This window comes from Raphanus sativus, chromosome 9 (genome assembly GCF_000801105.2).
Source record: "Raphanus sativus cultivar WK10039 chromosome 9, ASM80110v3, whole genome shotgun sequence".
NCBI lineage: Eukaryota > Viridiplantae > Streptophyta > Magnoliopsida > Brassicales > Brassicaceae > Raphanus > Raphanus sativus.
Window position 1 is genome coordinate 35,318,670 of NC_079519.1, and position 16,565 is coordinate 35,335,234.

At 37.5% G+C, this 16,565-nt stretch overlaps 2 protein-coding genes across 3 annotated transcripts; one reads left to right on the forward strand and one right to left on the reverse strand.

The window, feature by feature from the left end:
* The first annotated feature begins 1,779 nt into the window (after positions 1–1,779).
* LOC108825380 (endo-1,4-beta-xylanase 1) lies at positions 1,780–5,905 on the forward strand. Its single transcript, XM_018598675.2, has 8 exons — positions 1,780–2,035; positions 2,154–2,198; positions 2,342–2,718; positions 2,804–2,957; positions 3,030–3,382; positions 3,467–3,644; positions 4,030–4,569; positions 4,645–5,905. The coding sequence occupies exons 1-8, from the start codon at positions 1,967–1,969 to the stop codon at positions 5,770–5,772; spliced, it is 2,844 nt and encodes a 947-aa protein (XP_018454177.2). The 5' UTR covers positions 1,780–1,966; the 3' UTR covers positions 5,773–5,905.
* A 422-nt stretch (positions 5,906–6,327) lies between these two features.
* Positions 6,328–14,333, reverse strand: LOC108834770 (probable disease resistance protein RXW24L). Of its 2 annotated transcripts, none has more exons than XM_056993504.1 (6): positions 14,216–14,333; positions 14,057–14,097; positions 8,889–9,707; positions 8,668–8,811; positions 6,705–8,513; positions 6,328–6,532 (listed from the first exon to the last, which is right to left on the reverse strand). In XM_056993504.1, exons 3-5 carry the CDS (start codon positions 9,697–9,699, stop codon positions 6,724–6,726), a joined length of 2,745 nt encoding a protein of 914 aa, XP_056849484.1. In that variant the 5' UTR covers positions 9,700–9,707; positions 14,057–14,097; positions 14,216–14,333; the 3' UTR covers positions 6,328–6,532; positions 6,705–6,723. The 2 variants fall into 2 exon arrangements, with proteins under 2 accessions (XP_056849484.1, XP_056849485.1); XM_056993505.1 differs by having other exon boundaries at positions 14,057–14,105; positions 14,216–14,323.
* Between the last annotated feature and the right edge of the window lie 2,232 nt (positions 14,334–16,565).

Below are 16,565 nucleotides of genomic sequence, written 5' to 3' on the forward strand. Positions count from 1 at the left end.
ATTTATTGAAAATAGATAATCACAAAAATTACGAATTTAATACTAAATTTAATATGTTTTATATTTATTAATATGTGTGAAAAACTAAAACATGTAACTTTTAAAAATGGAGATAGTACTTAGTAGTACTACTTAACAAACAATATTTACCTTTGGAATTAGTTATTTATCTTGAGTTAATGATTTTTAAAAAGAATAAGAAACGATTACTACACATGGATTTGACTGAGATTGATAAGCTTTTGATATTATTTTTTTTTCCTTCTTTAATGCGTGACGGCTATGTCAAAATGACATCGTACTTAAGTATATTTTGAACTTTAATGGCTTAATGCTTTAACATTGATATATTTTGTTTTCTTCAAAGATATTTATGGCTGTTTTTTCCCATGAATACCAAATTTGTTTTTAGAAAATGTCTTATAATAGTTTTTTAGAAAATGTCTTATAATAGTTTTTTCACAATACATTAAAGTAAAACATCACTCCATTTTGGAGTTGCACCATTTTAGAATAAAATTTGGACTAATACATTGGAGATACTCTTATGAGATACTTTTAAATTTTAATCATCCTACAAATGCAGTCTTATTATTAACGCTATGATGAACTAATCTCACTATTTGCAATAGTTGGAAACTTGGAAACACGGCAACAACTTCATATATAAAACTACATAAAGGTTTTTTTTTTAACTACATAAAGTTTTCTATTGTACTGTAAGAACCTATAAGACAACTTTACATGCGTTGCACAAAAAAAAAGAAGAAGATAACTTTACATGCATCCATATTAAAAGATAGATAGTCTTAAGGAACATCATATTCTTTAAATACCATTTGTGTAAATACTCCAATGTGATAGTCTTGCAATATTTCTAATAGTTATATAAATATAGTGTGATGTTAAAAAATCATTCTGTCAAAGAATGATAATTGAGATGTTAGACATGACCAAAATTAATTGTTTATTTTAAAATTGGATATTCTTGCATACAAATAGTATATATATTTTAGTTTATTCCTACACTGTTTTAAAAAAAATTTATCCAATTATTGTTAAACTATAAAGTTAATCGTATATAATTTACCGTATACTTATAAATTTTGATTTGATATAATGATAGAACAATTATACTAATAAAATTTTCAAAATTTTGAAACTTCTAGCATTAAACATCATATATTATGTTGGAATTCTCATAGTTAACAGTGTTTACGAAATGGATATAAAGCTGTGTAGTAAAAAAATGGTCTTAGACGCATGTACTTCACTAAAATTAGTAAATGTATTTGTAATGTAAAACAATATATAAAAGAAAAAAAATATTAAATAGTTAAGTGAGTCTCGAGTATCCTATTTTTGAGATAAATAAATTTATATTAGTTAATTATATAAATAATAATATTTTAAGAGTTTAAACGATTTACAAGATTTTCATTTTGTTAATTACAAATATTTGTAATGATCTTGATTTTTTTTTAAAGAATAATCTGGATTTTACGTCTTGATTAATTAATGTACATAAAACAAGTCAATAGGGAAAGCCCTTGCTATTTTCAAGTTCAAGGTTTGATCAAAGGATCAAGTTAAAAATAAATATTTTAATAATATATAGAGATTTAAAAAATATATATTTTAGTTTAATGATATATCAAATAATAGTTTTTTAAAAATAAATTTGAATGTGTGATTATTATATAAATTTTATTATTATTTTCTGCCGTATTTAAATAATTTTATTGTCTTTTCGTAGCACAACCTCCAAGGTACTCTACATTAAACCCCAGAGAACAGAGCGGTCATCTGTTCTTCAAAGATCTTCTTTAAAAAAGAATTAAATCTTCAAAGAGTTTGGTTGGGAAGCTGGTCCCGCTGGTTTTTCTTGGAGTTCACTTGAATCCTGCGATCAACTTGATAGATCCACCAAGTAGCACACAACAGTTTTGATCTCTGTGCCTATATAATGAAGAGATTCACCGTTTGCTGCTTCTCAAATCCAATCCACAAGAGCAGAAATCACAATCAAGACAAGGTTTGTCTTTATCCTCTACTCAAAAAGGTTAAATCTTTGTGTATTTTCAACAAAATTTTCTCTGGCCCCATTTACTAATTTCTCCTGATTTGATCTGGGTCTGATTCTGTTCTGTAAGAAACTAAGAAACAGCATGGAGAATTCAAGAAACGACAACGGAGAGGTTAGGGTTTCAATGGTTTGATAGTCTTTTCTATATGTTCTTTTCTTAAGAGACAAGTCTTGTTCACCTTTTCACACACTTTCTTGAATTCTAAGCTAAACGTTTTAATTCGATCTTTCTCTGTTTAATCATGTCTCTACCAGCATGCAAAACAGAACAACAAAAACAACGACGTGGCACCAATCACCGGTTCTGATCGTGCCAATGTTATTCTGAATCATGACTTCTCTTTGGGGATGCATTCATGGCATCCTAATTGCTGCGAGGCCTCTGTTGTCACCGCAGATTCTGGTATCTCTCTCGGTATATTAGACCCATCAACGTACGTAGTTGTCAAGAACCGGAAAGAAACTTGGCAAGGCTTAGAGCAAGACATAACAAGCAGAGTGAAACCTTGTTGTCTCTATAAAGTTTCCGCAACTGTTGCTGTCTCTGGTCCTGTTCAAGGGTTGGAAGAGGTTATGGCCACTCTGAAGCTTGAAAACCAACAATCACCAACAAACTATCACTTCATCGCAAAGTAAATGCCTTTTTTTGTACAATTAAAATTTTATATTAATATTCACAAAAGATTTAACATTTTTGTTTATTTTTGAATATTGCAGAACTTGTGTATTCAAGGAGAAGTGGGTGAGACTAGAAGGCATGTTTTCGTTACCGAGCTTACCAGAAAGAGTTGTTTTCTATTTGGAAGGTCCTTCACCAGGGATTGATCTCCTCATACAGTCTGTTACCATTCACCTTGAAAGCGAGCCTGAGGTATATAACTAATCATATCAAAATGATTATTTTTCTGCCTTCACGCTTACTTATTTGATTTTTTTTTTAAAGCTGGAACGACGAGAGGGCGTTACCGTGGAAGATGAGAATCTTGTAGTGAACCCAAACTTTGAAGATGGACTAAATAACTGGTCCGGGAGAAGCTGCAAGATTGTGTGTCATGACTCCATGGCTGATGGAAAGATAGTTCCACTATCCGGAAAAGCTTTCGCAGCAGCTACAGAACGTACACAGAACTGGAACGGTATTCAACAAGAGATTACTGGGAAAGTTGAGAGGAAACGTGTATATGAAGCAACTGCGGTTGTTCGTATATATGGAAACAATGTGACAAGTGCTACTGTTCAAGCTACTCTATGGGTCCAGAATCCAAATCAGCGTGACCAATATATTGTCATTGCCAAGTTAGTCTTTTTTTTTCTAATATTTCAGATCAAGAATCATTGTAAAATGCTAAAGTGGATGTTTTTTTTTTGGTTCTTTAAAAGTGTGCAAGCAACAGACAAGGAGTGGATACAGTGTAAAGGGAAGTTCCTCCTCAATGGTTCTGCATCACGAGTAGTTATTTACATTGAAGGTCCTCCTCCAGGAACCGATATTCTCCTCAACAGCTTAACCCTAAAACACGCAGAGAAAATTCCTCCTTCACCACGCCCACCCCTTGAGGTTAGTCCAGAGATTTACTTCACATTTTAACCACAGTTTATATGTGAAGATGATCTAGCGAAGCTACAATAAAGCAAAAATCTTGTTAGGTTTTGGAATGTTCAAAAAATTAAGTACTTTTAAATTTGTTGACATCTATATAGATCTATCAAAAATAAGGAAAAGAAACTTTCAATTTTATTAATCAATTAAAAACTGAACACAACTTAAGATATTGATTTATAACACTATATTAAAAAAAATTATCTATTTATTAAAATAATTAATTAAGCAAACCATAAAATATTTAGAGTATTTTTTAAATATCTGCATGATATTTTACATTTCTAAAGAATAAACAATTTTGTATAGGAGACTAAAGTTTTTTTTTGTTTATTTGTTATAGAATCCTGCATTTGGAGTAAACATACTCACCAACAGCCAGTTAACCGATGGTACAACCAGTGGCTGGTTCCCATTAGGGAACTGCACGCTAAGCGTCGCAGAAGGCTCCCCTCGTATCCTTCCACCAATGGCAAGGGACTCGCTTGGACCACACGAGCCTCTAAGTGGCCGTTACATGCTCGTGACTAACCGAACACAGACATGGATGGGTCCAGCTCAAATGATCACTGACAAACTTAAACTGTTCTTAACATACCAAATATCAGTTTGGGTCAAACTCGGTTCCGGCATTAACGGTCCGCAGAATGTTAACGTCGCACTTGGTATTGATAGCCAATGGGTAAACGGTGGACAAGTCGAGATCAACGATGATAAATGGCATGAGATTGGTGGTTCTTTCCGAGTCGAGAAGCAGCCATCTAAGGCTTTGGTTTATATTCAAGGCCCTTCTTCTGGCGTTGATCTCATGGTCGCTGGCTTGCAGATCTTCCCTGTTGACAGACTCGCGAGAATCAAACATTTGAGAAGACAATGTGACAAGGTATATATATACACACAACACTCTGCTTTTCTTAAATAGCAATAAGACTTTATAGTAAATGTTCTTGATTTACAGATCCGTAGAAGTGACGTTATGCTCAAATTCTCCGGTGCTGATGCTAGTAAACTCTCTGGAGCTACGGTTAAAGTTAGACAGACAAGGAACAGCTTCCCGGTGGGAACTTGCATCAGCAGATCAAGTATAGATAACGAAGATTTCGTAGATTTTTTTTTGAAAAACTTTAACTGGGCGGTCTTCGGTAACGAGCTAAAATGGTACTGGACGGAGCCAGAACAAGGGAAGCTTAATTACCAAGACGCAGACGATATGCTCAACTTGTGCAGTAGCAACAACATAGAAACCAGAGGGCATTGCATCTTTTGGGAAGTACAAGCAACTGTTCAGCAGTGGATACAAAGGATGAACCAAAATGATTTAAATACAGCGGTCCAAAACCGGTTAACAGGTCTTTTAAACCGGTACAAAGGAAAATTCAAACATTATGATGTGAACAACGAGATGTTACACGGATCATTTTACCAAGACAAGCTAGGCAAAGACGTAAGAGTCAACATGTTCAAGACCGCACACCAGCTAGACCCGTCCGCGACATTGTTCGTGAATGATTATCACATAGAAGATGGATGTGATCCAAAATCATGCCCGGAGAAGTACATTGAGCATATACTTGACCTGCAAGAAAAGGGTGCGCCCGTAGGTGGAATCGGGATTCAAGGCCATATCGATAGTCCGATAGGTCCAATTGTTTGTTCAGCTCTGGACAGACTAGGAATCCTCGGTTTACCGATATGGTTTACGGAGTTAGATGTCTCGTCCATTAATGAGCATATAAGGGGAGATGATTTGGAAGTAATGATGTGGGAAGCTTTTGGACATCCTGCGGTTGAAGGCATAATGTTATGGGGGTTTTGGGAGCTGTTCATGAGCAGAGACAACTCTCATTTGGTGAATGCAGAAGGTGATGTTAATGAAGCTGGTAAAAGGCTTTTGGCTGTGAAGAAAGATTGGCTGTCTCATGCTAATGGGCATATTGATCAAAACAGTGCGTTTGCGTTTAGAGGGTACCATGGAAATTATGCTGTTGAAGTGATTACTAGTTCATCTCAGAAGGTTCTAAAAACGTTTGTTGTTGAAAAGGGAGATTCGGCTCAGGTTATTACTGTGGATCTTCAAGGTTTGTGATGCTTATCTGTTTGATTGTGTGCGTATTTGTGTGTGTTTATTTGTGTGTTTATCAAGTTTCGAATGTTCTTAGTCTTTTGGTGCTTATTTATTATGTGAATATTAACTTACTGCAAAAGCAATGTTTTTAGTATGGTGGTTTGCTTGCTTTTTGGAATTTGAAAACATCTAAGTAAGATGACACTGAAATATACATATATAAACACGTCTTTAAGCTAAACATAATATAAATTGGCTTTCAAAGTTAAAATAGTTTTATATATTTGTATTCTAATATAATAATCTCTTATTATATGTTTCCAATCTCGTATATAATCGATTTATAAAGATGAATTTGTTCTCTTATGATTTCACATCATACATCACCATTCATCAAGTTCTTCCATCTTCACTTTTCCTTGGCCCTTGGAAGCTGAAGAGGAAATAAAATTCGGAAAATCAAAGAAAAGATTAGACAAAACAAACATTTTTTTTTTGGTTTCAAGAAGGAGAAACAAAGATGTTCATATGGAAAAGGAAAGCAGAAGCATCTAACGCTCTGATACAGTATTGAAGTGTCGAATAAAATCAGTATCTTCACTCAAACAATAGAACATATAAGAAACCAGTTTTGCTATACAAACCGTATTTTTGTTTATCGTCATAATACCGGAAAAGAAAAACGTATTATACAATAAACACACAAGATTGCACAGAGATTATTATTCGGTTGATTCGCCGATGCCCAAGTTGGTAGGAGATTTGCTTCAGATCAGATCATCTACAAAACATAAGAACCAAAACCCAATCGAATTCAGCAGATTTTTTCTTCTTTTTTTCTTTATAAAGAAAAAGTGTAACATAAATGGTTTATGATAAACCCTGTAAATTCGGTTGCTGATCCTTTCTGAAAACATACAGAGAATTGATATGAGAATGAAAAGATGTCTTACCTGGTGCGTAGTTTGTCTGTTAAAATATATTAATATGCATGATTTCAACAGAAGGGATGTGTTGGACTTTGTAATATTCTTCTCCTCCTTCGGACAATCTTTCCTTCCATTTCTCTCCCATATTCATAACTTTCAAATCCTTTAAGGAAGTGATGAATGGCAGCCCATCAGGAAACTCCTTTAGATTTTCGCAATTATCTATAGAGAGAGTATAAAGAAGAGGCATGGAGCCTTCTTCTACTATCAACTCTTCCAACTCCTCTAATCCCCGTAACTCAAGCTTCTGCAACTGAGGAAACCCTCCTCTCGAGCAAACCATTCTCCTCCCACTGAAAGATCCATCCCCTAATATGACCTCTTTCAGATGCATCAGCTTCTCTAGAATCGGCATTGGATCCTCCTTCAAACCACTCTCCCATAGACACAGGCTTGTTAGGCGAGAAGGGAACTGCAGTTCATCAGAGAGCAGTGGAATATTTGTACTCAACTTCAGCCTTTTGAGATTATTGAATTCCAATAGAGTGCTCCATTCTTTCGTCCCCATAGCTCCTTCATATACTGTGCTCCGTTCTTTCTTCTTCCCCTCCTTAGCGCACCTTTCATATACTATATCAAGATTTTCCAGGTGACTCAGTCCATGTATCGATGCAGAAAGAGTTTCTAAGCTGGTCTCATCGTTTATATCGATTCCAAGAGTCCTCAATCTGGCCATACCACGAAGATCCTCTAAGTCGCAGCACTTTGTAGAGAAATTAACCAAGGTCTCCAAGTTTACTAGATGGTTTAATTCCAACTTTCTCTTCTTTAGCATACCCCTTGGCAATGCAAGGAACCTCAATTCTTTCATCCCCAACAAGAAGGTGTGCGTGGGGAAATGAGAACACCCAAATACATTTAAATTTAGATAGATCAACAGCTTCAGATCTTCTAGAGAAGAGGGAAGATGAGTTACCCACGCACCGTGTAAGTTCAGATATCGTAGGTGGATGAGCTTTCCAATGCTTGAAGACAACTTTCCTCCTTTAAATTTGGCTCCACGAAGATGTAATACTCTAAAAAGTTGCAACCTTTTAAAGTCTAAATTCGAAACGCCCCAAAATACTCCGTCGTCGTTACTTTCAATGTACGTATCTTTTGAAGCACCCCAACTGAACATCTCCTGTGCCAATAATGAAAAATAAAAACCCGACTTCCAGATAACCACTAGTGATCGGACCTTTGAATTATTAATATCTCTCTCAACATCTAATTTTGTCGGATCATGTGAGACAAACCTCCGTGAGTGTGAAGTACGTAGGAAATTCTCTTCTATGGCTTTAGACAAACAGATTTTTCTCATCAAGTCATGTAGCCGGCATGTCTCAAATCTCCCGGTGGTTTTGCTTCTTTCAGATATAACCATATTTCTTCTCACCAACTCCTCTATACAACTATCTCCAACATCCCGAATGATCGCCTCTCCATTGTAGTACCTAAGTATTCCTTCAGCAGCCCAAAGATTGGCCAATTCTTCTACATTTATCTCGTCATCTTCTGGAAAATGGGCCAGGTAGAGGAAGCAAAACTTCAGATGACCAGGCAACTCTTCAAAGCTTAGAGACAATATATGGTTAAGCGAATTGTTGTTGTTGTCACTGGTTCTACCAACGAGATGAGATCCAACATTCTCAGATACTTGTTTCCAACAGTCAACTCTGTAATCCGGAGCTAACAAGCCTCCTAACACTCTGATAGCCAAAGGCAATCCCAGACATTGTTTTATCATTTTCTTACCCAACGTTTCCATTTCCCTGTCATCGTCAGTTAATTCTGCAAAAGCATCATAACACATATAAATAATACTTTTATTAGGATTTGATGGTCAGTTATTTTAAGGTTAAGTTGAGTGACTTGCGATCATTCCAAAATGAATATCTCATTGTAATGAAAATGGAAAACAAATAACTTTCATTTAAATGTTTACCAGACGCATCTTTAATAGGCATTGCTATTCTTTGGAAAAGTGTCCAACTGTCTGGTTCAGATAGACTTTTTGGTTTGAAGTTCCTACATTTTACTCCACGTCCTACCACACTCTCATTTCGAGAAGTAAGTAGCACCTTCGAACCTGCAAAACATTTACTCGTGTATTAGTAATATAACAGAAAGATCATAATTAGTGAGTTTGATCTGTAATGTAATCACCTGGTTTGAATGGAAATATTGGCTTGATCAGGTCCCAATCTTTTTCTTTCCTTATGTCATCTAATACAATTAACGATTTTGAACTTTCCAGCAATTCAAAGAGTTTAGGCTGGAGTGCAGCTGCTGACATATTCTGGATTTTAATTTGCTCTTCTTCGGATCTGAAATTCTGCAAGATTGCTTGCCACACTTTCTCCTGATCACTAACTTGGGAAACACAGACCCATGCGAATCTATCAAACTTCTTTTTAACAAGCTTGTCATGAAAAGCTTGTCTAGCAAGGGTGGTTTTTCCAAGACCACCCATCCCGGTTATGGAAACAACTTGAACATCATCTCGCTCCACCAAATATCCAATTAATGTCTTAACATTTTCTTCCATCCCCACAAGATTGTTTTCGTGAATTTTAGGAAATTCTCGTGTATGTTGAGAAGATTGTGGATCCTTTACATCGTCAATAATCTTTGGTATAACTCCAAAACTTTTCATATCATCAATCACCTTCACGATCTTCTCACTTAATCTTCCAATTTCTGATGGAAGTCTTCTAATGCTACCATGATCTTTTAAATTAAGGGCTTCAAGTGTATCTTCACCGTCAAGCACAATCTCATTGATCCTTTCCAAATAGTTTCTCACCGTCGCACTTCTATGCTTTTTGGTTTCTGCGTCTTTCAAAAATGACCTTAACGTGTTTAGATCAGTTTTTAGTTCCGTAACTTTATCGTCGACTCCTTGAAACTGCTCGTATTTATGGCTCAGTAGGTCCCAAAGCTTGTCTAATGCAAACGACAGAATTGCATCTCCCATATTTGTTCCTGCTTAAATAGAGTGAAAACAAGAATCAAGTTACGTAGTATTGACGAATAAGTTATATTCACAAATAGCTGCACTTCCCTAAGAGGTCAACCAAAGCAATATTGGACTTTTATATTTTTTTTAAATAGTTGATGTTTGGAGAGGGTACTGAATTCAATTCGGCCAATCTAAAGTGAGGGATGAGCACATTTTAGTGAGGAAGAATGCAGCAGAAACTACTGTAGATCTTTATAGAATCTCTAAAATGCGCCACTCTAATTCATGCCTTAAGGCCAATTCCGTTGATTACTTTAAGAACCTTTTGACAGCTTTTCTAAAGCATTAGCAATGCTGCATTACTCAGTGTTTACCGTGGAAGGGAGTATTGGTGAGCTGTACTTAAATTGGTTTTTACTTTGGATTTTGCTCGAGATTGATTTGTTTTACTATGTGATTCAGTCTTTTCGTGGTCTTTTGGTGTGCTTTAGTGATTTTACAGATTACAGGTTATGTTGGTAATTTCTTACCCGATCTTTAGCTTTTGTTCAGGTTTGTTATCTAGTGATCTATCGATTTGTTTACTTGTTTGTAGGTGGTCAAAGCGTAATGCACAAGAGATTGTTCACTCGGACTTCGTTTCCTAATGTTCGGGGAGGGAATCGGTATCCCTCAAACTTCACTATAATCAGAATCAAGTTCCGGTAACAATGATAAAAATCAATCTACGTCACACCGGAGAAGACGAGTTGATGTTACCTCCAAAATACACTCCTAATAATTAGATTCTGCTGTAGCGACGTCACCGGAGACACTCCGACTCCGTTCCCGATCGATCGCCTCAGGTAGACTTTGCTCTCTCTGATTATCTCTTCGTCAAGCTCTCTTTGTGCTCTGATCTCGATATCACTCTGTTTCTGATCAGATCACTCGAAGAAGACGATGTGGCCGTTACGATTGTTATAACAACCCGATGACTTGGCGAGGTGAAGCTCTCTTGGGCTTAAGTGAAACACGAAGCCCAGCTCAACGCATCCTCTCCTCCGCAAGATTGTAGTCGAAGCCCAAACCATTTCGGCCCAACTGCAGTATACTGAAGACCAAAGCCCACAAATCTCCATCACTCTGGTTTTCATCAGATCCGTCGAGAAAACCCTAGACACTGATTCTTTTTCTCGATCTGTCAATTCTTAACACATAAATATTCCGGAGAACAAAAATCGTATCCTCAAGGAACGCGAGACGTCGCAGTTTCCCTGAAGATATCTAAATCGCGTTATCCATCAAAACAGTATGTTCACGACTTTAAACATCCATTAAAACAGTCCGTTCGCGACTTTAAAAAAAAAAACAACAAACCCGTCAATTGGCCCCGACGGGTAAACATAGAAAGTCGCGCCGTAAAAAAATAAGAGTCTTACATAGTCAAATATTTTTTTTTAAAAAGATCATCTTACATCCGACAAGGATACCATAGCGCGCTATTCAAGAAATCCAAATTTTGGTTTAGCACTCCTTCAGAGATAGCTCGATTCTTACTACACAAGTCATATAAGCCGGTGCCAAGTCACATACTTTAATCAGTAAGAATCAGGAAGAAATCACTAACAGGCAAAACGGAAGCCGATCAGTCATCGCACAGCTTTAAAGCCGAGAGTAAACCTAGGTCTTGCCCTAAACCCAGTCTTGCTGGTACTTAACATCTCATAGACATAATATCGAAACCAGATATGAGATCTAAAACATGTCTCTTATCGCTTACACCTAAGACGCTCATTAAAAAGTAGCATACGGACCAAACGACAAAATAAGAGTTAGAATACGAAGTGACTACTTGCATTCTACCCTCTACACTTGACGAAAGTATAAATCGGATCATAAAATGAAATTTTCGAGAAATTTACTTCATATTCATAAAAGCCGTAAAAAAGGCAGGGATTCAAATCCACAAACAACCAGTCCCGAAATACACAAAGTTATACGACCTCCTTCGATCGCGGCATAAACAAATAAACGACCACACTTGGCCGCGCAAATATAAAGATAAGAGAAATCGCTTTCCCGACAGAATCCAACTTGAATCAATAGAGGATGAAATCCTCCGACGACGAAGCTCCAAACTCCCTCGGATAGGTCACCTCATCCTCACCTCCCTCCGCTTTGGTCGCGACCTCTACCGTATCGGGAGAAACCGGGATCGGCTCCCAGAGTCCCCAAATCCTCTCTTCGATGGGAAGAACGAGTGACTCGGCGTGAGCATTATCCTTCATACCACCCTACATAAGGCTCAGCTCCTCCTCATAAACATAGTCGCTTTGTTACGTTCTCGAAAGAGTTCCGACCGAACCGCGACACTCGGGAAAATCACCCACCGCGACGTCGGTTGCCCTGAGATTTTGGTACTTATCTTGGAATCGCATCGCACGATTCTTCATCTCGGCAGCAATCTCTCTTTTGGCTTACCTCCTTGCTCGACGAATCTCTGTGGCATGGTCAGCGGCCGCCCTCAAATTCCGCTCCAAGGTCTCTTCCTGGAGTCGTGCAAAGTCCTTCGCGTTTTTCTCCGCTTTAAAACGCCAGATCCTCGTTTCTCTTTGGCTCTCCACTAACGCCGAACCGAGATTGTTCATCGCCTACGAAATTCGAAAAACGAATTTTTATTTTTTCAAAAAAGAAAACAAAGATACACTCGAATAAGTTCGCAAAAAAAATGTTTGGGAAAAAGGAAGGACTGACCCCATTAATCACGCGAGAGGTCTCCGCAACTATGTCAGGCCTCTCCGTTTCTTCCGCAAAAGGAGGTGGATTGGGGTTGTCAGGAAGGCCGTCGATTAAATCATCGAAGCTAGGAATTGGCGTGTCGCTCGAGTCGTTTCCATCGCCAAAACCGACATTCGGATCCCATCCCGGAAATTAAAAATCGTCGATGGGAAAATCATGATCCTCAAGATCAATGCCTTTGTCTTTGGACGACAATCCAGACGGTCTCTCAACCGGAACGCGCTCCGAAAGACGCTCCACGGGAGCGAAGTCTACATCGCCCTCCGCCTCGAAATCGCAATGGACCAATCTAATAGCCATGCGAACCCTCTTATGAGTAAAAAAGGTCCACCAATGGTCGCCACTCATAATTGTATCCCTCACTTGCATGGTATCTCTAAGACAGGGATGCGCCACACTGACATATGGCGTGGGATTAGGAACCGTCCGGAATATCGGAATAAATTCCTCCTCAACGGACGCGGCATCGAATCGGACGAAAAAGCAAAATTTTCTCCACTGGTTAAAGTTGGAGACGGTTCCTCTAACCACCGACATCATGGGACGAGGAGTTAGTCACCAGAAGCCCGACTCCCGAATGAATTGCACTCGTAAGAGCGCCTCGAAATGAACGGTAGTGAGAGATAAGCCATGCTCATAACTCAAAATTACGAGACCAACGAGAATCTCGAAGCTCGTAGGGTTCAACTGGTTAAAAGAGACCTGGAAACGGTCCAGCACACGGACGATGATCTCAGGAATCGGAAACCAAAGACGACAACGGGTCAATACATCTTCGTAGCATGTAAAATAGCCCTCCGGAGGATTGTCGGCATCCTCCCCGCGCTTAGGAATTTGAAGCTCGACTGCTTCCGGAACCCCAGCGTACTCTCGAAGCTTCGCAAGGAAAGATTTTTTGGTCTTGCTCGGCAGGTCAGACCCTATGCTCCGAGATCGCTTGATCGGGAAATCTTCCTCCGCGGGAGAATTGATTTGGTCGCTGCTTGCTCTCCAGTATGCATCGAGCTCAGCCATATCCGGAGGAAAAAAGACTGACTCGTCCTTCGGAACGAGAAACTCCTCATCCTAATTACACTCGGGAAAGAGTTTGCGGGAGTTTTTTTCTTGGAAGATTTTTTCCCACCACTAAATACTTTTGAAATTTTTTGTGCGAAGGATTCTTTCTCTCAAAGAAATTTTTATGAAATGTTTTTGGAAGAATTCTCTCTCAAATAAATTCTTATGAAAGATGGGTGAGTAAAAATGAAAAAGTTATCCCCTCTTTTATAAGCTTCAGGAATTACTGTTCAAGCTCGGAACTTTAGATACAAACTTGACCTAAATATGGGTATGTAATCTTTTTTTTTATTTGTCCACTAGTTAAGATGTATTTTTAACATATATCCCGTTTCCGTGTCTGTTTCTGTATTGGTATCAGTCTCGGTGCAACATAGGTCACAATACCAGAAATTTCTAAGGACAATGCTTACTGTCAAGATTTGAGAGAGATAAATAAACAAAAGAAATAGAGATCTTATTCACAGCAAACAAAGATATTTGCTAAGGAAAAAAAGAAAAAGAAAAGAAACCAGATCGATAAAAAATGACTAACCTCTTGATGCCGCCTGGGAAGAATAGAGAGATTTCTAGCTCCTTCGATCCTCCAAAAAAAAAAAGAGTTAGCTTTATGTTTTCAAAGTTAAATATCCCGTTTTTCTGGTATTTTTCTTAGATTTATAGCAACTTGTGATGTATTTTCTTGTCGACTAACCTCACATTCTATGGTTCAGGCTTTACAACTCTCCACAGACAACAAGGAAACTACGTAACTGTGTGGTACTAGTCTTCTATTTGTACTCGCAGCAACTTGTTGCGTGTCTTCTTGCCCATCAATATCATAATCGATGGTTCAGACTTTTCAACTCACCACAGCCAACGTGAAAATTTCCCTTTCATAACGCTGTAATCGTCTTCCTCTTAAATCTCCTCGGAAAAACTCCATATGGTGTGGACCTTCTTGACGCGGACTACGTGGTTTTCGTCTACCTTTCTTTTCTTATCTTCATTGCAGAAATTATTTTCACTCCCTCTATCAGCTTCTTAGAAACAGTTTTAGGTTTAGTAAAGGCTGTTACAATATATGTAATATATATTATTTTTTTGCCTAAGATGTTGCAATATATAACTGATTGATCAATAATATAAAAAAAAAAATTCCCTTTCGATTTGAAGATATATATAATGACATCGACAAATTGTGGTACAAAATGTAAGTAAGTAGGCCCAATTCTAATCTTGAGATTAAGCCCAGTTTTCAAACTCCAAAGATCCAGCGAGGCCCATATTGTTGCAAGTCGGTTATGCTTGGACGGTGAATGAATCCTTATGCAAATAAGGAAAAAGAAGATTCCCTACGGTGCTTAGGAGTACGTCAAGCTGATTAGTATATATATAGACATGCTTTATACGAAAGAGATCATCCGAGAAAACCTAAAACACAAGGACAAAGAGAAGTTAAGAGAGAGATCAAGAGTAGAAGAAACTAAGAGACATTGTTCGAGTCATGTCTCTAAGAGATAGAGTTTCTTTGATCTTCTTATTCTTTGTTAATGTCATGTTTATACGAGGAGAGCGCCTAGAGCGTTTGTGTAAACCCCTTTGATTGATAGTGAATGCTGTGGGAGACGGTTCCCACCCCTAGAGGTACCGCAAGGGAACTGGATTAAAAATCTTGTGCGTTATTTATTTAAGCAATCAAACGATCGATAATTCCTAACACAAAATAAAAACAAATGCAGAGTATTCCGAATGAATTATGGTAAGAAACATTATCATCTCATATAGCTGGAAAATTGTTGGAGATATTATTTCATACCATATCGAGTTCAGAAGGATCTCCATATTTGACATCAAAGATAATAGCAGTTGTTTGTACCACATGTGATATTGCGATGTTTATATTTGGAAATTTAATGGGACATTAACTAATATATAAAAAGTTAATATCGATCTACTAATCACTGGTTTGTTTTAAATCGAAAGTCCATAATAAACGCAAATTTAACAATATTAGCATCAGCAGTGGCAACGTGTTTTTTTTTACATATCGTTCGTATCTGCAACCTTCTTTTTAGCATCATCGATTGTATGAGCTTGTTGGGTACCTGCTGAATCCTTGCTCAAAGTTTTTTGTCTTTGCTCTATGATCACATTTGGCATCTATGATAACATGCCTTTTCCTGCTGACAATCAACAAATCAAACATTCTTTAGAACGAATGTGCTTGAAAAGAAACTTTAACCTCAAGGAACATAAAAGACAACAATAACCAACACTTGCATACTACTTAAGCCTTGGATCTGCCGCTTGAATAAAGCTGTGTGTTTTTTTAAAGCAATACACTGTGTATTACCTTTCCAATATCAATGATCGTCTCTCTTACCTGCAATAAAACCATATACAACAACAGCTGAGTGATTTCATATCTACAAACAAATTATACTTGATTCCATTTTCAGTCATTTCCGTGTTAACACACCCACAGCTGGTTCTGCTCTCGACATTTTAGCTTCATTTGTTTTGTTAAAGACAAATTACCTGGATTTTGATTAAACTTTGCATCAGATCCACCATTTGTTAGCTATAATAAGTAAAGAAGATTAGCAACCTTGCCCAAAAGCAAATCTGCTAAAACCAACTGAGAGGTTAAGACAATCTTGTGTGTAGTAGTAAATGTCATCCAACCGGTCAAGATTCTTATTGCAGTCACCAACAAAGAAAAAAAGAACCAGCCTTGTAAGGATCTAGACAAACTGCTGCAGCAGAGAATCTAGCAGACAGCCTTCTGCCATGGCAACTACCTTGGACCATATACACAGAAGCAATTGAAGCGTTGAAGTCACCTTGCATACCAACATCAAACACAAAGAGATCACTTTTAAATATTCTGAGAATCAGTAAGCCCTCCAAATACAAATTAGTTCCTCTCAAGTGCAACAGTGACATACATGACCTGCTAGAGGTGCTTCCCTGAGGTTTCCAATTGCTTCCATACAAACGTATCTGAAAAACATGACTAAAAAGTATCTGAAGACATACACAAAAAAGATGTGACTCAAGAA